Source organism: Schistocerca gregaria, chromosome 1 (assembly GCF_023897955.1).
Source record: "Schistocerca gregaria isolate iqSchGreg1 chromosome 1, iqSchGreg1.2, whole genome shotgun sequence".
Taxonomy (NCBI): Eukaryota; Metazoa; Arthropoda; class Insecta; order Orthoptera; family Acrididae; genus Schistocerca; species Schistocerca gregaria.
Genome location: NC_064920.1, coordinates 489054000 through 489076534, shown reverse-complemented (window position 1 = coordinate 489076534; position 22535 = coordinate 489054000). Strand labels below are relative to the sequence as shown.

Genomic DNA, 22535 nt, shown 5'->3' with positions numbered 1-22535 from the left:
TACATGAGTTAAGACTCAGAGTAATAATCAAAAGGAGAGTCAAACAGAAAGATACCACTAAGAAATTGTAAGTAGGCTGTTTAGGTTTTCTTATTGGTAACGCCACGTAGCGCTCTGTATGAAAATCACTGGCTGTGCTGTGTGCAGTCTATGGCTAGTTTGCATTGTTGTCTGCCATTGTAGTGTTGGGCAGCTGGATGTTAACAGAGCGTAGCGTTGCGCAGTTGGAGGTGAGCCGCCAGCAGTGCTGGATGTGGGGAGAGAGAAGGCGGAGTTTTGAAATTTGTAAGATTGGATGTCATGAACTGCTATATATATATTATGACTATTAAGGTAAATACATTGTTTGTTCTCTATTAAAATCTTTCATTTTCTAACTATCCCTATCAGTAGTTAGTGACTTCCGTAGTTTAAATCTTTTAGTTAGCTGGCAGTAGTGGCGCTCGCTGTATTGCAGTAGTTCGAGTAACGAAGATTTTTGGTGAGGTAAGTGATTTGTGAAAGGTATAGGTTAATGTTAGTCAGGGCCATTCTTCTGTAGGGATTTTTGAAAGTCAGATTGCGTTGTGCTAAAAAGATAGTGTGTCAGTTTGAGCCCAGTCCTGTATAATTGTTAAAGGGGACGTTTCAAAATGACACAAATTGTATTAAGTGCTACAATATGTGATATATTGACGGTTGCTTTGTTAGAGACAGCCTGTTGTAGACATTAATGGGGCATCCATGGTGACATCGCTGCAGTCGTTGAGACATGTCCGCTACAGTGAATGTAATTTGTCTTTTTTTTCCCCTTGTAACACTGTTTTGCCATTAGTAATGGCAGACGTTACTGGAAGAATTTTTCCGGCACTGGGATCTGGACCCCGGTGAGGGGTTTGTTTGCGTCATTTTGTGTCCAATGGGCGAGCAGGAGATCGCCCGAGTCAGGTGCGCCACCGCGGCGCACGGCCTCGCCCGCTGCCGAGTTACCTGCAACGTAACAAATTAGCAACCGTTAAATCTGTACTTCTGTTTGTCTCGCTGTGTGAGTTGTAAGGCGGTAGCTACTGAAACGCAGTAGGTTCAGATGATGTTCAGATGTGTGTGAAATCTTATGGAACTTAATTGCTAAGGTCATCAGTCCCTAAGCTTACACACAACCTAAATTATCCTAAGGACAAACACACACATCCATGCCCCAGGGAGGGCTCGAACCTCCGTTGGGACCAGCCGCACAGCCCATGACTGCAGCGCCCCAGATCGCTAGGCTAATCCCGCGCGGCTGTTCTAACGTCATGTGGCAACATTTCAATACTATTTAGCAACATCCTTGAGGTTCGATTTTGATTAAGATCTTGTATTTGGCTGTAACGTCACTGGACTAGCATGAATCCTCTGACGTAACAAGCAACTCATTTAAGGAATTTGTTTTGTGACCCATTCGCAGTGAAATATCTGTTTTATCTTCTTCTACAACAAATCTCCGTGATGGTTGCAAGGTTTGTAGTACTAGCAATCACTGTCAAGTCGTACCTTCATAATTTCACAAATGTTGATGATGTGTCCCCCGCCGAGAGACTTCGTGTAAACGTTTATTACTTTGTAATGCAAAATATTTACATCAGCTTTATTTCTGAATACACACAAAAATTTGTATCTTTTCCTGCTTCATTAGGGTATCATGACAAAGCGGTATGGTACTTCTCCACTGTCGCGGAGTTTTACAGTGCCGGTAACCACGACGTACTTAGACTAGCGACCGCGGAAAGATGGGCTCTCCATTGTCAAGAACTCGTCGCTCTTTATTAGGGTAGTCAAATAAATAAAAATATATTATAATTCAGCTATATTAATAAACCTATGAATATTTTCAGTTTGTGTCTATAGACACGTAAGTCAAACGAAACTGAACATCAGTCTCAAATAAAAGAAACACCATTAAGACCTTACGTCAAGTGCTAATCAAGCGTACAAATTTTTACACAAAAATGTCATGGCTTGTAAAAATGGCTGAAGAATGGGTACAGTGATCAGCCTTATTTAAAAATCAGCTGATGGTGATGCCATGGGCCGATGGAAAAGCGGCCCTACATTCAACTTTCCATTATCTTGACGTAGATGGCGGCCGCCGCACACGAGTTTTCAGTTTGCTAATAGCTATTTGATAGTCCCTTGATAATTTTTGAAGAAGACCTTGTTAAGTTTGGTGCACAGTCAGACTACATATGTGTCCTATAATTAATTGTGGTACAAGAGTATGTGTGTAACAAAATGTTACAGAATCCAGTGCATTTATTTTAACTGTATTTCTTAATTTGCTACCAAAGTAAACTAAGAAAAAATTATAATTAATGTCTTCTACAAAAATAGGTAAAGTTTTATTATCATTGAATGATAGTATCACGGTGTATATTTTTATTTTTATAATTATATATTTTATCGGTTGCCCCGAAGTACGTACGACATAATATATTTTAAACACAGCGCGCGACTCACCGCTTTCTAATAAATAGTTTACGTGAGCGCTGCTATTTAGAAAAGAAAATATGCGTATTCTTACGCAAACTGTAATTATTAATATGGGTCTCAGGGGCTACTGGTTATTTATGTACCAAATTACATAAAGATTAACTGAGATATTGCGGAATGTAATACTTTTTAATATTTCTTGTTCATTATTTGCAAGGCAAAACTGGAGAGAATCTCGTATGCCGTTAGGCGGCCAAAATGAAACATACTGAACTCATTCAGTGCTGTGAATTTTGGTAACTGAAATTAATTTTAACTTCGAAATTAATGAAAGACCAAAATTGAGAAGTCTCTCACATTTACATTTAATATTATGACTTGAAATTTTAATTAAATAATACAATCAGCGTATGGCCGACTAAATCCTGCTAGTGGAGATGAACACTCTCAGACAGCACTACAGTGGCGGCCTACCGCTAGACGAAACAAAAACTGGAGAGAGAGTTCAATCAAAGCGTTGTCTCTGATCTTCATGGCCTATTTTACACAGAGATTATACCAAAAACTGTGTTTTGTTAATTACATCGGTATTTGTGGTTTGATAATAATAACTTACGGTCTTTACTATTTGTTATACATCGCGCACACGTACACAGTCTTGAAATAATTTATAATTCACACGTCTCATAACAAAAACTTCCTTCCCCTTTCTCCAAATGTCAATTTATGTGAAGTACCGTCACAATAGTCATTTCTGACTTACTAAATATAAACTTTTACAAATGGCAAATCTTGAAATAATCTCCTTTTTGCTAAACTGAACCCTTTCAAAAACTGTAAACCGCAAGGAAACAATACTACTACAATTCATGTTACACCATTGCTGCGGGAAAGAAATATTTTAAGATCTGTAGAATTTCATTACATTCTTAATGAGTCCGATGCAGTTAATGAGATATGAATTGAAATGAACAGCGTAGCAAACATACGAGGAACACGTACTTTACTGTGCTATGACGAGAAAGTTTCGGTGCAAAAGTCGCAACTCTATTCGGAGTACCTAGATCTACTGTACCAGATACTACACAGAGTTCACGAGATAACGTCTATTTTTTGCTATTGCCTAACCTCTTCGAAGCAATGCAAATTTAAGGCATCAGTGATGCAGGGATCACAAAATCTGGATTAGGGAATAAGGGAAACTCGTAGCGTGGTTAGATCATCCTAATTTTCCACTGTTTCTAGAGTATGACATGCAAGGGAGAATACAGAAAACTTGATTTTAAAACAGGCATCCTTCGCCTCTTATTCAGAGAACATTCATGTAAGGTAGAGACACTACACAACTATCTTCCATTATTCGCATAACGGAATACTTGACGCGAACATACATTCCTCCATAGGTCACAAGATTACGGTGCGACGGAAGGTTTCCCATATGCCCTCTGCACGTTTTGAGTGTCACTACATCGCTAGTGCAAGTAAATATCTTTTACAAACATTAGGGATCTGTGCACGCGTTTAATAGGCATCGCTTAGCGGTAAAGCGTGTTTCTTGAAACCTAGAGGCCACGGGATCGAATTGCGGTCGGACCATGGGAATTTTCAGTCTGCCTTTGATCTAGTCTTCATCTTTCAACGATGGGGGAGAATCAAAGAACTGCACGTGGTTCGGATTCCACATTAAACTGTACGTCTCTTTTCCCCAGATGGATAAATGGGATGGGTTAGGGACATGCCACCTTGTCGAGTGGCGTCCAGCTGAAAAAGTGGCACACGACCATTGAGCCACACGAAATTACGGCATCTTTAGAATTTCCAGTCGATATATTTGATAAAATTGGCTCATATCTTCGAAGGGATATGTGCAAGAGGTGCTGATGTTGAGTAAGTGTTTAAGGAGACGAAGTGAGAAATTGTTCTAAAGTTACCTGAGGAGGAACATGAGAACCAGCTCGGTATTCACCTAATGGGAGGTGGGAAACCGCCTGAACACCACATTCAGGCTGGCCGGCACACGGCCTCCTCGTCGTTAACCCGCCGGGAGGATTCGACCCAGGACCAGCATACTTCCACGTACTGGAAGCGGAGACTTTAACACGCGCAACTACCATGGCGGATGCAAGGGCGTTTTGCTTGTTTGAGAAAATTGTACTGCACAGTTGCTGTAAGAAGAGAGGTAGCCACCGCTATTTTTAGATTTTATACTGCAGTTGGTAGCAATGCGTAGTCTCTATTTTAATAAATTAAGCTTTGACGGCATTGTGGAATGGCTACCTGCTAAGAAAAAGTGAAAGTGTCCCTAAAAAAACAGCGTAACTTGGAACTATGACATGAACCAAGTTAATGATTTATCATACATTGAAATATTCTTCACGGACGGAATTCATCCGTTTTTACTTTCTGGTGGTATACGTTCGATCATCGTTCAATTTTCGGTACGATAGTTTCCTGTTATGATTAAAGTAAGCACGGTTGCTCGGAGATCCTTATAATTCGGAGGTAACGGCTCAGACCGTCGTATATACATCTTATGATTAGGTGAAAATGTTCAAAATGTGCTAACATTCAATGAACCGACTTGCAGAATATATCCACATTACCACATTTACAGGTATGTAGTACTTGCCTCATAAACATTTGGCGTACAGTCACATAAATTATCCCTACGGTACTACCTCGCTACTGCACTGTGTCATCAATATTTTCAGTTGATAAACTGACTCTTTTTGGTGTAGTAAGTGGAATTAGATTCTTTTGGTACTTATGAAAATTAAATTTACCTTCTTTCACTTATTTTGATTTCCATACATAATAGCAACAGCTATTCACTATTGATTTTTGTAGCAAATATGTGTATAAGAACAGGTAAAATAAGTGTAATATTAAAGTTGAAGTCTTGCTATTAGCTTATGTTCTGTTTGATGTTAGCGACATGGCGCATTCCGCTTTGGTCACTTCGTAGAGTTTCGTGCTCTATACTCTCTTGTACGGAAATTATCAAACAGAGAAACCGTTTATACTCAGGACTTTTTGTTGCGAATGGAGATCACATAGGTAAGAATCAGTCACTATTGCTACTATAAACTCGAAACACGGAATGGTTTTATAATGATATGGGGAATAACGTCCCGACTCCTTGGACGATCTGTCAGTTTAGTTTGATGAGTTTGAAGATAACTAATACGTTTTCCCAGTCCTCCACAGTTATCGGATTACAAATAGGTTATTTTGGATGGCATATTCTTTCGTCCAGTTCATACACGTATTTCATATATTCGCAGATGGGATGACTGCAGGCTATCAGATAAGTAGGTGAAATTATGCCTTGATGCCTACTCCCTGTTTTACAAGTCCCGCAGGTTTCGTAATAAGAACCATCGATTGACAGTATCCTAGAAACAGTGTCAACAGTTACTTTGGCTACTCCGTTCTTCAGACACTGCTCGCTTCAAATATGGTCTGAAGCCATATGCTCTTGGAGTAGATACTTCTATGACGTTCTAGCACACTAATTTTTTCTCGCCGTTTTTGTGCAAATCATCTAATGTAAAACTCTGTTAATCAAAGTAGGACCTATATATGTGAACAAGTGGTGTTCTTCGCCTGGATGGAAGGAGTTCCGTTCATCTTCCAACAGTGAAGGACCATGAACTACCTCAAAATCCGACACAGTGAAATTTGATGGTATTGTTGTCGACAACGTGACTGCACTTACTAAAATATTTTGAGGTGAATGCGATTAAAATTCATAAAATTCTGAAACATACTGTGAACTCCTCCTTAAAGGCCTGCTCACTCCCAGGCCACTCTCCAATTCACAGAAATATTCTTGCTTTTCCACACAAAACTTAGGACTGTGGCCACGCTGGATTAGCCGAGCGGTCTCAGGCGGTGCAGTCATGGGCTGTGCGGCTAGTCCCGGCGGAGGTTCGAGTCCTCCCTTGGTCATGGGCGTGTGTGTTTGTCCTTAGGATAATTTAGGTTAAGTAGTGTATACCCTTAGGGACTGATGACCTTAGCAGTTAAGTCCCATAAGATTTCACACACATTTATGACTGTGCGTTTCAACATTTGAAAAAAAGAATTGGTAACCTGCAATCACAGAAGCAAAATTCAGCTATACAATGAGTCAAGAAACTGTGTTCGGCTGATTATCTACATAAAAATGGATCAGCGAGCCTGGGAATACACCTCAATATTCTATCGCTTTAGATGTTCGTAGGTTAGCCAGAGCACAGAGCCTTAAATGCGGTACCATAGTAGTTGCATCGTCAGTGGAAATAGAGGACACATCAGCTGGAAAACTGTCTCCAGCACACTAATAGCAGTGTAAAAGGAATTTATGTAAAACGTGGTGTGCAGAAATCTGGACGCCACGATCACCAGTCATAGGTACATACTCTCACCGGAGGAGGAAACTGTGAGTCATAGTCCAGTGCCTTATCCGGAAAAGCATTAAAATCAAACATGTCGTCTCTATGTTCAGGAGGAGGGACGTCACAGCAGGGTTATGACCCGATCGACCGCACCTGTTGTCCCTTAATTCCAGTCACTCTTCTTATCACTGAGACAGCGAAGCGACGGTACATAAGGGTACGTCACGTTGGGCCCAAGTGTCTAGCATGCATTCACCTTCTGCTGCTTTATCTGTGACCTCATTTCTCTGAATGCGCACGTAGCCTAGAGCCTAGAGGAACACGTCTCCTTGCAAGCATCTAAAGACGGTGAAGGATATACACTCCTGGAAATGGAAAAAAGAACACATTGTCACCGGTGTGTCAGACACACCATACTTGCTCCGGACACTGCGAGAGGGCTGTACAAGCAATGATCATACGCACGGCACAGCGGACACACCAGGAACCGCGGTGTTGGCCGTCGAATGGCGCTAGCTGCGCAGCATTTGTGCACCGCCGCCGTCAGTGTCAGCCAGTTTGCCGTGGCATATGGAGCTCCATCGCAGTCTTTAACACTGGTAGCATGTCGCGACAGCGTGGACGTGAACCGTATCTGCAGTTGACGGACTTTGAGCGAGGGCGTATAGTGGGCATGCGGGAGGCCGGGTCGACGTACCGCCGAATTGCTCAACACGTGGGGCGTGAGGTCTCCACAGTACATCGATGTTGTCGCCAGTGGTCGGCGGAAGGTGCACTTGCCCGTCGAGCTGGGACCGGACCGCAGCGACGCACGGATGCACGCCAAGACCGTAGGATCCTACGCAGTGCCGTAGGGGACCGCACCACCACTTCCCAGCAAATTAGGGACACTGTTGCTCCTGGGGTATCGGCGAGGACCATTCGCAACCGTCTCCATGAAGCTGGGCTACGGTCCCGCACACCGTTAGGCCGTCTTCCGCTCACGCCCCAACATCGTGCAGCCCGTCTCCAGTGGTGTCGCGACAGGCGTGATTGGAGGGACGAATGGAGACGTGTCGTCTTCAGCGATGAGAGTCGCTTCTGCCTTGGTGCCAATGATGGTCGTATGCGTGTTTGGCGCCGTGCAGGTGAGCGCCACAATCAGGACTGCATACGACCGAGGCACACAAGGCCAACACCCGGCATCATGGTGTAGGGAGCGATCTCCTACACTGGCCGTACACCTCTGGTGACCGTCGAGGGGACACTGAATAGTGCACGGTACATCCAAACCGTCATCGAACCCATCGTTCTACCATTCCTAGACCGGCAAGGGAACTTGCTGTTCCAACAGGACAATGCACGTCCGCATGTATCCCGTGCCACCCAACGTGCTCCAGAAGGTTTAAGTCAACTACCCTGGCCAGCAAGATCTCCGGATCTGTCCCCCATTGAGCATGTTTGGGACTGGATGAAGCGTCGTCTCACGCGGTGTGCACGTCCAGCACGAACGCTGGTCCAACTGAGGCGCCAGGTGGAAATGGCATGGTAAGCCGTTCCACAGTACTACATCCAGCATCCCTACGATCGTCTCCATGGGAGAATAGCAGCCTGCATTGCTGCTGTACTAGTGCCGACATTGTGCATGCTCTGTTGCCTGTGTCTATGTGCCTGTGGTTCTGTCAGTGTGATCATGTGATGTATCTGACCCCAGGAATGTGTCAATAAAGTTTCCCCTTCCTGGGACAATGAATTCACGGTGTTCTTATTTCAATTTCCAGGAGTGTAGCTCTGAGCACTATGGGACTTAACATCTGAGGTCATCAGTCCCCTAGAACACATCCATGCCCGAGGCAGGATTCGAACCTGCGACCGTAGCAGTCACGCGGTTCCGGACTGAAGCGCCTAGAACCGCTTGACCACCGCGGCCGGCGCTGAAGGATATCTTGGATCGTCTGAACTTGTTTATCTGCTGGGTACATACTACAGATAGTTGTGGGAGCAGATAATGAATTGGTTTCACTGTTGCTACCATCTGTTCCAGTAACTTCAATACTATACTTAATTCGAAATAAAATAGAGTGTCTTCACTGGATAATCGAGTCTTTAGAGCACATTCAGGGAATACCGGAAAGCGGCCACTTTATCGAGCCACCAGTGCAAATTACAACTTAAATTATGTGCTTTATAAAACATAGACTTAAAAGCATTATCTGGGATACAATTCTTCTGAAATTTGATGGAGGACAGCGTGTTCCCCGCCCTGTGCCCGTGTATTTTTTAAATTTCTTTTTAATACTTTCATTCTTCACGATTACAGCATATTATCTAGGAAGCTAACATACGCTGTATAATCCACATTTTGCGGTATAAAATAAACGTGTATATTAATATAGTATTGCTGGTATTTATTTAATCAAATGCTAATACTACAAAAATGCTATACATCTACTTTCTAATAATACAAAACTGCAGTTGACACCCCAATTATTAATTACCCAACTGGTTACTAATACTTTTGCTAGTATTATAGACGCTGTTCTGTTTCTGTTAATTTATTAGGTTGCCTCTAAACTGTAGATGGTTGTTTCCGCTCTGGAACCCCAGTCAACAGGTATTGTCTGCTGGATTCCTTGGTCATGGGGCAGCATGCAGGCAGCGTTTCACTACAACAAGCGATCCGACGATTCAGTAACGTCTTAGAATCCATACATTCATGATCACTTGCACCAGCACCATTTGTGTTCCTGAAAAATCATTTTATTCAATTGTCGCCAACCTCAGTTGTCTTCTCGTCATCTGTAATGTTATCTAGCGGGGATGGCAGCATGCTGGTGTGTGGTTGAATACCTAGGGCTTCCTTGGCCTTCCTGCATGACGCCGTTGCAGTGTCGTCCTGGGTGCGAAGGGCTGACTCCTTCCCCAGTACTGCTTTGGGGTCCAGCAACTTTAATAAGTGACAACCTTTTACCCGCTGCATTTTCAAAAAGTGCGCTGTCCCATAAGGCGTGCACTGGATTGTCCAGATTGCCACAGGCGAAACTGTCATTCATCTTCTTTTGATTTTGTACAGTTGCGTCGCGTATCGGCCATGATTGGTCAGATAGTGTATCAGCCCACTCGACGGGGGGATAAAACCTCACTTCTAGTCTCTCCCTGACTTTAGGGAGAAATTTGTATGTTCTCCTGACTGCGCCTGAAGTGTCTCATTCATTTTACCAGTGTTGTAATATGCGATCTTGTATTAACTCAGTTCCAAGTACTGGCCTCAGTTTCAAGTACCCTTCGTATCTCCATTTGACTGCGTTTCTTTAACTGATAAAGGACTTCCCTTTTCCTGATTTTCAAGTCCGATAGGCATAATCCTAGAATTACTAACAATGCGTAGTTCGGGACAGTGCACTAGGTGCCTGTTAATAATACTCCTCGTTGAAATATTCTAATGTAGCTTGTTTCACAAGTTGAAATCTATGGGCCAAAACCATACCCCACAGCTGATGCTGATGCTGATATATTACTGGATGTAGGTTGGTACCCCCCCCCCCCCCCACCCCCACACCTTCCTAATCGACCTACAGGATTGCTATAGAGTAGACCGTGATCGCGTATGCATAATGAAATATTACAGTGAGTAAAGCTATCGCTCCCGATGGAAAATAATACAGTTTAGGAGGAGGAAAGTGTACAAAAGACCCTTCTGAAGGAAGAATCTTTTCTAAGCCTAATCTAAATACTGACGATAATTTTGAAATGGGTGGAATATAGTGCAGTCGCTCACAAACAACAAGCGGTGGAGGAGGGGATGGGGGGAGAGGGAGGGAGGGAGGGAGAAGGGTACCACATAGTATTTAATACAAAAAAATTCTGATTAGTTAAAAAGAGGATAACTAAAGATTGCTAACCCGCTAAGGCAATGAATCCCAGAATGTTAAGAAAGGTAATGGCAAAGCAAATGGTCACTGGCGTGACAGCAGAAGGTTAATGGACAGTTACTGAGGTAGAAAATTAAGACTGAAACTGGTCATTTCCAAACAAACAAAACTGGCAGTAAATAGTTAATCAAGTTTCATATTTTTAAGACATTCAGTAATTGCATGGAAAGGAAAGGGATGCTGCTTAGTAATAATGTCTGAGGTCAATGACAACACAGTTGACCTACAAGTGTTAAATATTGCTGGTTATTATTCAGGTTAGTCTCACTTTGTGAAAGAAATGTCAGTGCGTAATGCCTCTACAAGGCTACTTCTGTCTCGTCACCGCACTGTCTTACGATGTTGTAGCTGTGCTGATGAAGAAGAATATGGCCGACGACTATGCTGAGCCGCCGCTGTTGGTTGTGAACTCCGAGTCGTCTCCAGAACCACGGATAGTTATGGGACAGGCAGTAGTTGGAACTGCAGCTTCCTCTGCCTGTACACTCCTACCGTGGTTTCAATGCTCGCGGGTTAAAGCATCAGGTGCGCACATCCCGTCTGTGGGAGCGACTAACAAAGACTCTCGCACTCTTAGATGACTCCTAAGCTGCTCTGCTTCCTCTCTGCTCGTAGCGCGACAGAGACTCTCCATAATCAAAGATAAATAACAGCACAGTTATTGCCATTTCGTGGTTACTATCGATATACTTAAATAAAGTTCCCTTCGCTATTACCCAGCAATTTACAATATTTACATTATAATTACAATCAATTATACACTGTCAGAAATAAATACAATACTACATCCATTACAAAAAAAAAAAAAAAAAAAATGGTTCAAATGGCTCTGAGCACTATGGGACTTAACATCTATGGTCATCAGTCCCCTAGAACGTAGAACTACTTAAACCCAACTAACCTAAGGACAGCACACAACACCCAGCCATCACGAGGCAGAGAAAATCCCTGACCCCGCCGAGAATCGAACCCGGGAACCGGGGCGTGGGAAGCGAGAACGCTACCGCACGACCACGAGATGCGGGCACATCCATCACAACTAAAGATTCTGTAATAAAGCTTACACATTTAGAATCAGAAGTAAGTACACGTTATCAACGGATATTAAACGCCGAGAAATATTGGATAGTGCAGAAAGTATTTTATCTGCATTTTCCGTTTTACAGGTTCCTTCTTTTATGCAAAAACATCATTTTTTTATTTTTACTGAGACATGTTTTGGGAACTCTGCGCCATCATCAGTGGGTTTTGTTTATAGAAAACTGTAAAAATGGATCATATTTTAGGTTGTAACTGATCTAACAAAATGAGACCTAAAGAAAGTTTTTATTAATTTTTCTTCTTTCTGTGATTGTACATTTTATGGTTTTGCAGCTCATTCACGCACAGGCACACATATGCACAGAAAGAGACAGGAAAAGCAAACAAAATTCAAATTAGGTGCCAAACTCTCTCGGCAATAAAAGAAAGCCGACGGGATTAGGAAACACAACAACATAGTACACAGCGCGTTTTTGTGAAATGAAAAGGCGTTTGTAAATACGAAATTACACAGAGTACGTTAATACGTCTGTACAGTGCCCTCAGAACTCGAAAGAAAAAGGATAAGTCACAACAAAACGCGAGTCATAACAAACACATAAGCAAAACAGTTTGCCACACCAAAATCGCGTTTTTTTAAAAAATCAAGGGATGTATTAACTCGACGATGAAATTCACATTTACATCATTTGATTTCCAGATGACAAGCTACTATCACCGGACACGATACAGATGGCCCTGTAAAACCATATAATGTAAAATCACAGTAAGAAGAAAAACGAATTAAACCTTTCTTTAGTTCTCACTTTGCTAGATCAGCTACAATATAAAATACGTTCAATTTTTACAGTCTTTAATAAACAAAACCCACTGATACGTTCAATTTTTACAGTCTTTAATAAACAAAAACCCAATGATGAAGGCGCAGTCCTAATATAGACTGGCGTTATGTTCCGATTGTTTTGAAGGGAAGTCGAAATCGGCCATTTCCGACGGTTATAATTTCATCCATCGCGTTCTTACCTTTACTGCCTGTCTTCTCCTTTTTGGTGTGCAAAAATTACGGTGTTATTACAGGAATACCATACGTATCTCGTTACTACTCTTCTTCTATTCCTGTACCGGGAATCTTTATATAGGCGTCTGCCGTAATACAGTTAGGCAAACAGAATTTCCATACGTTCGCAGATGATTTGATTCGGTGCGCCCGTTTCGTCGTGGCCTCGACGCGAATGTATCGATTATCAATAGCGGATTTTATATGCGGACGGTGGTCTGCTGTAACAACCCTCGGCATTTTGCGTTGATTGGAAAAAATTTCCACCAGCGATGGACAGAAATATTACCGAGCTAGCTTTCAGCGTTGGTTTGAATTTGTTACAATTTGATTCCCTCTCCTAGCGACGTCGTGTGATGCGCAAGACACTGGATTCATGCTCAAGAGATCAGTGTTCAAAGCTCATCCCTCTGTGCTGACGTAGGTTTTCCTTGGTTTGTTAAATCGCTTCAGGTGATTACCGATATTGTTTCTTGGAGCACTATACGTTCGATTGCCTTGTCAATCCTTGTCACACTGAAGTTTATGCTTCGATTCTAACGACTGCGTTGTCGACGTGATGTTATTCATTAATCTCCCTTGCTTCCATGCATTCACATAACATTTTCTTTTTCAGTGTATCCTATATTCCTAGATTACTAAATGGTTCAAATGGCTCTGAGTACTATGGGACTTAACATCTGAGGTCATCAGTCCCCCAGAACTTAGAACTACTTAAACATAACCAACCTAAGGACATCACACACATCCATGCCCGAGGCAGGATTCGAACCTGCGACCATATCAGTCGCGCGGTTCTGGCCTGAAGTGCCTAGAACCGCTCGACCTCCCTAAATTACTAAAAGGCTTTTGAGAGACTGTAAACCTATGTGGCATCGTCTAAGCTGTGCGCTAGGATTTATGTTTTCCTGCCAGATATATCACAGTTCGCTGTAACTGACGGGTAATCAGTGAAGCCGAAGTTACGAAGGCGTACTGAAAAGTAATGCCTGCGAACGTTTCACTTGAAAACTCTTAAGGATTTTCAGATTAAACTACTGTTATTAATATTCTGCACTATTATTATTTATGTCTACATATTTGCAACCCTCTGCCATTAGAGGGCTCCGAATTGTAGTGTGTGACATGACAGTGTGTAAATCCAGTTCCGGCTTGGCCCTATCCGATTTGCATCTGTTTCCAAAACGTAAGGAACACTTCGAGGACCTGACTCGGATAGTGATGAAGCGGTGCAAGCAGAGGTGAGTTTGTAGCTCCGTCAACGAAGTCGAGCATTCTGCAGCCGAGCACGGTCTCTCGTTGGGAGAAATTTGTTCGTCGCCAAGGTGACTAAATACACTGAAGAGCTAAAGAAACTGGTACACCTGCATAATATCGTGTAGGGCTCCCACGATCACCCAGAGCTACCGCAACACGACGTGGCATGGACTCGACTAATGTCTGAAGCAGTGCTGGAGGGAATTGAAACCATGAATAGTGCTGGAGGGAATTCGCATTATGCATCCTGCAAGAGGCTGTCCATAAATCCGTAAGAGTACGAGGGGGTGGAGATCTCTTCTGAACAGTATATTCAAAGGCATCCCATATGTACTCAATAACATTCATGTCTGACGATTTTGGTGGCCAGCGGAAGTGTTTAAATTCAGAAGAGAGTTTCTGCAGACGTTCTGTATCTAATCTGGAAATTTGGGGCGTGACATTGTCCTGCTGGAATTGACGAAGTCCATCGCAATACACAATGGACATGAATGGATGCAGATGATCAGACAGGATGCTTACGTACGTGTCATTTGTCAGAGTCGTATGTAGACGTATCAGGGGTCCCATATCACTCCAAATGCACACACTCCACACCATTACAGAGCCTCCACCAGTTTGAATAGTCCCCTGCTGACACGAAGGGTCCATGGGCTCATGAGGCTGTCTTCATAGCCGTAAACGTCCATGCACTCGATAAAATTTGAAACCGACTCGTCCGACCAGGCAACATGTTTCCAGTCATCAACAGCCCAAGTCGGCGTAGACGGGCCCAGCGTCAATCTACATATATATACTCCGCTAGCCACTAAGCGGTGTGTGGCGGAGGCACAATTTGCGCTATAGTCATATAGACATATCCCCCCCCCGCCCCCCCCCCCCCCCCCCCCCCGGCTTCTGTTCAGCTCGCGGATCGCGAGAGGGAAAAACGACTGCCTGAACGCCTCAGTACGAGCTCGTATTTCCCTTATCTTTGAATGGTGAACATTACGCAATTTGAAAGTTGGTGGTAATAATATACGCTCTATATCCTCAGTGAAGATTGTATTTCGGAATTTAGTGAGCAGCCCCTTCTGTTTAGTGCGTCTTCTATCTGCAAGTGTGTCCCACTCCAAACTTTCTATGAGATTTGTATCGCTCTCGCGATGGCTAAATGTACCTGTCACGAATCTTGCCGCTCTTTTTTGCACCTTCTCAATTTCTTGATTCAGACCCAACTGGTAAGGGTCCCATACAGACGAACAATACTCTAAGATTGAACGAATTAACGTATTGTAAGCTATCCCTTTGTTGAAGGACTGCATCGCTTCAGGATTCTACCAATAAACCACAATCTAGAGTTCGCCTTACCCGTCACTTGTGTAAACTGATCATTACATTTGAGATCATTTCGAATAGTCACACCCAGATACTTGACTCATGTTACCGCTTCCAAGGACTGATCATGTATTTTGTACTCATACATTAATGAGGATTTTCGCCTTGTTATGCGCAGTAGGTTACACTTACTAATATTGAGAGTTAACTGCCAGTCATTACACCACGCATTTATTTTCTGCAAATCCTCACTGATTTGTTCACAGCTTTCTGCATCTACATTTACATCTACATCTACAGTTATACTCCGCAAGCCACCAAACGGTGTGTGGCGGAGGGCGCTTTACGTGCCACTGTCATTACCTCCCTTTCCCGTTCCACTCGCGTATGGTTCGCGGGAAGAACGACTGCCGGAAAGCCTCCGTGCGCGCTCGAACCTCTCTAATTTTACATTCGTGATCTCCTCTGGAGGTATAAGTAGGGGGAAGTAATATATTCGATACCTCATCCAGAAACGCACCCTCTCGAAACCTGGAGAGAAAGCTACACCGCGATGCAGAGTGCTCTCTTGCAGAGTCTGCCACTTTGTGTCGTGCAGTCATCACGGATACACGAGTGGGTCTTTGGCTCCGAAAGCGCATATCGATGATGTTTCGTTGAATGGTTCGCACGCTGACACTTATTGATGGCCAGCTTTGAAATCTGCACTTGCAGTCCTCAGAACCGTTCTTGTAGGGATATCTTCCCACCGCAGCAAAGTCGGAGATTTCATGTTTTACCGGATTGCTGATATTCACGGTACACTCGTGAAATGGTCGTACGGGAAAATCCCCATTTCATCGCTACCTCGGAGATGCTGTGTCCCATCGCTCGTGCGCCGACTATAACAAAACGTTCAAACTCACTTAAACCTTGATAGCCTGCCATTGTAGCAGCAGTAACCGATCTAACAACTACGTCAGACACTTGCTTTCTTACGTAGGCGTTGCCGACCGCAGCGCCATATTCTGCCTGTTTACATATCTCTGTATGTGAATACGCTTTCCCATATCAATTGCTTTGGGGCTTCAGTGTAAATATGTAAGATAAGAAAAGAATAAAGATGCAGAATAGTAATAACATCTGTTTTATTTAAAAAGCCTTAAGAATTTTCACACACAAAATTCGGAGTCATTGCTTTTCTGCATGCCCTGGTGTATCTGGGGTTCCCAAAGGAGCCTGTTTTACGTTGTTTGCATATGATACACTCGTTCAGCGTCTAGTAAAGACGTCAAAAGGTCGAAAAGAATAACATGATTTAGGTAAGATATTTACATGGTGCGAAAAGTGACAACTGGCACTGAATATAAAATATTTGAGATCTTCCAAAAGAGAACTGAAAAATTCCGTTAAATTTCGGTTGCACAACGTATCAAACAAATTTAAATATTACTTCTTCAATTAAATATTTAGGGATTACAATTACCAACAACTTAAACTGGAACCAACACATAGAAAATCCTATGGGGAAAGCAAATAAAGTATGTGTTTTAATGGCAGAACATTTAAAAGATGTAATAGATCTACTCTTCTGAACTACTGCTGTACGGTATGGGAACCTCAGTTGACAGCATTGACGACGGACATGGAAAAGTTTCAAAGAAGGCATCTCGTTTTGCATTATCGCAGAATCGGAGAGGGAGTGTCACGAATATGATAGGCGACTTGGGACGGCAATTATGAAAACAAAGGCTTTCCTTGCTGCGACATGTTCTTTTACGAAATTTCAATCACCAACTTTGGCCTCCGAATGGCAAAATACTCGTATTTTGTTGATGCCCACGAATATAGGAATCAATGACTATTGTAATAAAATAAGAGACATCAGAGCTCGCATGGAAAGATTTAGGCATTCGTTTTTCCCACATGGTATTCTATATCTACATCTACATTTATACTCCGCAAGCCACCCAACGGTGTGTGGCGGAGGGCACTTTACGTGCAACTGTCATTACATCCCTTTCCCGTTCCACTCGCGTATGGTTCTCGGGAAGAACGACTGCAGAAAAGCCTCCGTGCGCGCTCGAGTCTCTCTAAATTTGCATTCGTGATCTCCTCGGGAGGTAAAAGTAGGGGGAAGCAATATATTCGATACCTCATCCAGAAACGCACCCTCTCGAAACCTGGACAGAAAGCTACACCGCGATGCAGAGCGACTCTCTTGCAGAGTTTGCTACTTGAGTTTGCTAAACATCTCCGTAACCCTATCACGCTTACCAAATAACCCTGTGACGAAACGAACCGTTCTTCTTTGTATCTTCTCTATCTCCCCTGTCAACCCTACCTGGTACGGATCCAACACTGATGAGCCATACTCAAGTATAGGTCGAACGAGTGTTTTGTAAGCCACCTCCTTTGTTGGTCCACAACATTTTTTAAGGACTCTCCCAATGAATCTCATCCTGGCACCCGCCTTACCAACAATTAATTTTATATGATAATTCCACTTCAAATCGTTCCGTACGCATACTCCCAGATATTTTACAGGAGTAACTGCTACCGGCGTTTGTTCTTCTATCATATAACCATACAATAAAGGATCCTTCTTTCTATGTATTCGCGATACATTACATTTGTCTATGTTAAGGGTCAGTTGCCACTCCCTGCACCAAGTGCCTATCCGCTGCAGATCTTCCTGCATTTCGCTGCAATTTCCTAATGCTGCAACTTCTCTGTATACTACAGCATCATCCGCGAAAAGCAGCATGGAATTTCCGACACTATCTACTAGGTCATTTATATATATTGTGAAAAGCAATGGTCCCATAAAACTCCCCTGTGGCACACCAGAGGTTACTTTAACGTCTGTAGACGTCTCTCCTTTGAGAACAACATGCTGTGTTCTGTTTGCTAAAAACTCTTCAATCCAGGCACACAGCTGGTCTGATATTCCGTAGGCTCTTACTTTGTTTATCAGGCGACAGTGCGGAACTCTACCGAACGCCTTCAGGAAGTCAAGGAAAATGGCATCTACCTGGGAGCCTGTATCTAATATTTTCTGGGTCTCATGAACAAATAAAGCGAGTTGGGTCTCACACGGTCACAACATTGTAGTGTGGAACGGTAGAGAAATAGTCTAAAGGTGGTTATGTTAACTCTCTGCCACACACTTAAGTGTCAGTTGAAGAGTAGTCACGTAGATGTGGATGTCGATATCAATTAAGGAATACACAAAATTGTAATGGCTCATCAACAGTTATATTTGAGAAGGACTGAACAGTGTTGTACGATCCTGAGAATCAGATGGGCCTTACTGAAGCAATCACCTAAATTGCCCTAGAACAATTGAAAACACAAATTGAAACGGAAGTTAACCACGCTTGATCATCATCTAGTTTAAGCATTAGACCTTGCAATTTGTTGCGAACCTGAGAATTTCTACAGTGTAGGTCATTCCAATTGGTTTTTCTACATGTGGGGAGGCCCGTGCTGCATTGCTCACCAGTCAGTCTTAGTATACGAGATCTCAACGTCCACAGATATTCAGTAGGTTATTATTAAGGTTCTAGATGACGAGCAAATAACATTTATATTTGTTTCGTAACCTTACATTACACTTTTTTCGAATAATAATTGCTGAAACAAATCGCATTTCCGGAGCCTGCATTCTGTTTTTCCCTTGCTAACAGGTACTCTTGTTTCAGCAACAAATACGCCAACTGGTAATACAACAGTCTTGTAAAATATTAGCACCCTTTCTTTTTTAATCTTTACTTAAAGTTTCTACTTACTGTATCTCATATTCCGCTAAATTTCACGATTTTGATGTTTAATACCAACTTCCACAAAGGGTGTGCTTATGCCGTCCAGGAAGGGAAGTAAGTGGACGTGTTTAACAGGTTCGTGACTAACAACAAACATGCAACGGAATAAGTCATGAACGTCGTTTTACTTGGAGAGATTTAAAAACTATATTACTCACTCCTTGCTATAATTCTGCTAGCACAGCTCGTTGTAACGCATCTCTCTCATTGCAGCGCCTCCCTTTTCGTATGCAAGACCACTGAGGTAACGGTTGCGACATTGCACTGAGTAGTATACTGACAGTATGCGGAGACGGTTTCCAAGCAGAAAACGATAGGTAACATATAGTGCTGTTGTGTTTAAGAATGTTCTCGTTTTAATGAAGGCGACACTCGACTCAGAAGTAATGTGTATCTCTGGTAGCAGAGTGGCATTCCGTTAGCAAATATTTTCAAGCACACGAGATTTCTGAGTAGTTGTCTAATAGCTGAAATCCAAAGAACATCAGAGCAAAGGACGCAACGCAGAACTGTGGTTAACTTATCCTCGATTTCAACGTATCTGACCAGAACCATACATTTAAAATACGATATATAACGAACGAAAATGGAAAAAGAGTTATGCAGCTGAAAAAGGACACGCGAAGGATACCGAGAAAAACTGAAGCCAGTGCCTAATAACAGACAGAGTAAAGTTTCGTATGTTGTCTTTTTTTCCTGCAAGCATGAAAGTAGTCTGCTTAAATTCGTCATTTGTTGATCTAATCTCATCAACTTCATACAGACCTCACTGGAATTATTCGCTACCTCTCTCATTCCACCGGGCGTTGTCAATATCGGCTGGGGTCGCAACAAGGTCTTTGTGCGAGCGGAACGCACGCTGTGACAAGGTAATCCCTGAGCATGTTTTCCACGAGTAAGCGACGCACTCGTCGGCTGGCATTAATTTTAGTCTGTTATCTAGGCGCGGTTGCAACCGGCAGTGTGACAGTTACAGACGTTTCCCGAGTTGTTAAGTATACCACAGCATGTTAATTCACCCAGTGCTTCTGCTTGGGAGGCTTCCTATTTCTTCCAAATTTATTCAGTCACTTGACCAAATATTCATGTCAGCAAATTGGTAACAGTCGTTTGTGAATGTTCATTGTTCATTGCACTTCATATAGTGTGATATCACATATGCTTGAGGATAGTTGTCGCGCATGTCATTGTGTTATCCTTCGATGAAAATGCGTGCGATTTGGAGAATTATTTATGGAGTGAACAGTGTTAGTTTTTCCTTTCGCTTTTTCTTCAGGCAAAGACTTGTCTGATGCAGCTCTCCACCCTAGACTACCCTGTGCAAGACTCTTCATCTCTTTAATATCTACATCTAAATCTATATCTACATACATACTTCGAAAGCCACCGTCCTGTGTGTGGGGGAGGCTACCCTGTACAACAACTACACGTTTCCTTTCCTGTTTCACTCGCAGATAGAGCGAGGCAAGAACGACTACCTATATGCCTCCGTGTGTGCCCTAATTTCTAGTATCTTCTCTTCGTGGTCCCTAAGCAAAATGTATGTTGTTGGCAGTAGGATCATTCTGTAATCAGCTTCAAACGCCTGTTCTTTAAACTTTCTCAGTAGTGTCCTTCGAAATGAATGTCTTCTTCCCTCCAGGGATTTACACTTGAGCTTCCGAACCACATCCGTAACACTTGCATGCTGATCGAACCTACCGCCAACAAATCTAGCAGCTCACCTCTGAATTGCTTCGATATTTTCAGTCCGACCTGGTGCAGATCCCAAACACTCGAGCACTAACCAACAATAGGTCGCACAAGCGCCCTGTATGCGGTCTCTTTTACAGATGAGCCACATATTCCTAAAATTCTTCCAATAAACGGAAGTCCACCATTCGCCTTCCCTATCACAGTCCTCACAGGCCGGTTCCATTCCATATCGCTTCGCAACGTTACGCCCAGGCACTTGAATGACGTGACTGTGTCAATCAGGACGCTACTATTGCTGTATCCGAACATTACAGGTTTGTTTTTCCTGCTCATCCGCATTAACTTGCATTTTTCTACATTAAGAGCCAGCTGCCTTTCATCACACCAACTAGAAATTTTGTCTAGATCATACTGTATGAACCTACAGTCAGTTATCTTCGAAACTGCTGCAATCTTTGTATCTACTTTTGTATCTACTTGCCTTCGTTCTACAATTTTTACCCTCTATCTTACCTCCACTACCAAGCTGACGACCCCTCACTCATCAGAAAGTGTTCTACCAATCTGTCCCTACTTTTACTTAAGTTGTGACATAATTTCCTTTTCTCTTCAATTCGATTTAGTGCCTATTCATTAGTTGATCTACCGGTCGAGTCTTTAGTATTGTTCTGTAGCACCAAATGTCAAAAGCTTCTATTTTCTTCTTGTCTGATCTGTTTGTTGTTTGCGTTCCACACGGACACACTCAAGAAAAGATTTCCTGACATTGAAATTTACGTTTGATGGTAAGAAATTCCGTTTTTCTGAAACGATTTTTTCGCCATTTCCAGACTGCATTTAATATTCTCTCTGCATCGGACATCAGCAGTTATTTTACTGTCCAAGTACAAAACTCATCTCTTACTTTTAGTGTCTTTTTACCTAATCTAATTCACTCAGCAGTGTCTGATTTAATTTGACGACGTTCCTGGTCTTACTTTTGTCAATATTCATGTCATAACCTCTTTTCAAGAGATCGTTCATTCCGATCAACTGATTTTCCAAGTCCTTTGTCATCTAACAGAATTAAAATGTCGTGGGCAAAACCTTAAAGTTTATACTTCGTCTCCCTAAACTTTATCTTCATTTCCAAATTTGTCCTTGTTGTTCTTTAGTACTTGCCCAATAACCTTACCCACTAACGTTGACAGTACATCTGGCTCAAGTCTTGATCTGTGTATTTATTGTTCTCATTTTTACTCGCCCCTCTGGATGGCGTTGCTTCTTTGTAGTACAAATTTGTGAATACAATAACAGAGCTTTTTTACTCGTGATAGTTTAGTTTTGCCGACAAAATCTACTTTGCTATAAGACACAATGTGGTATGCGCTTCCAGCTTTGTGTTCTGCGAGCAGCAGCTGTTATTCGCAGTAACACGGCCTGTGAAATTTGAGAGGCAGAAGCCGTTAAGTGTTTCCGTACCTCATGAAGAGGATGGCTGCGACGGCACCAGATCTTCTTTCGTGGCCACGTCACTGAAGTCAGGGAGGGTGCATCCCCAGCTGTCAGGAAACAAAAAAAAACAACATCGTTGATTCATCGCAACTGCTGATTACAGTAAAAAAGTAAACAAAGAAACTAGTTGAGT

At 42.6% G+C, this 22535-nt stretch overlaps 1 protein-coding gene across 1 annotated transcript in view; it reads right to left on the bottom strand.

The window, feature by feature from the left end:
• Window positions 1–656: 656 nt before the first annotated feature.
• LOC126270221 (uncharacterized) overlaps window positions 657–22535 on the bottom strand; it is a 70111-nt gene continuing 48232 nt past the window's right edge. Inside the window, exons 4-5 of the mRNA XM_049974058.1 lie at window positions 22370–22449; window positions 657–969 (exon numbers count right to left, since the gene is read on the bottom strand). Of these exons, the coding sequence (XP_049830015.1) occupies window positions 811–969; window positions 22370–22449 (239 nt within the window). The 3' untranslated portion in view covers window positions 657–810. The remainder of the gene's footprint in view (window positions 970–22369; window positions 22450–22535) is intronic.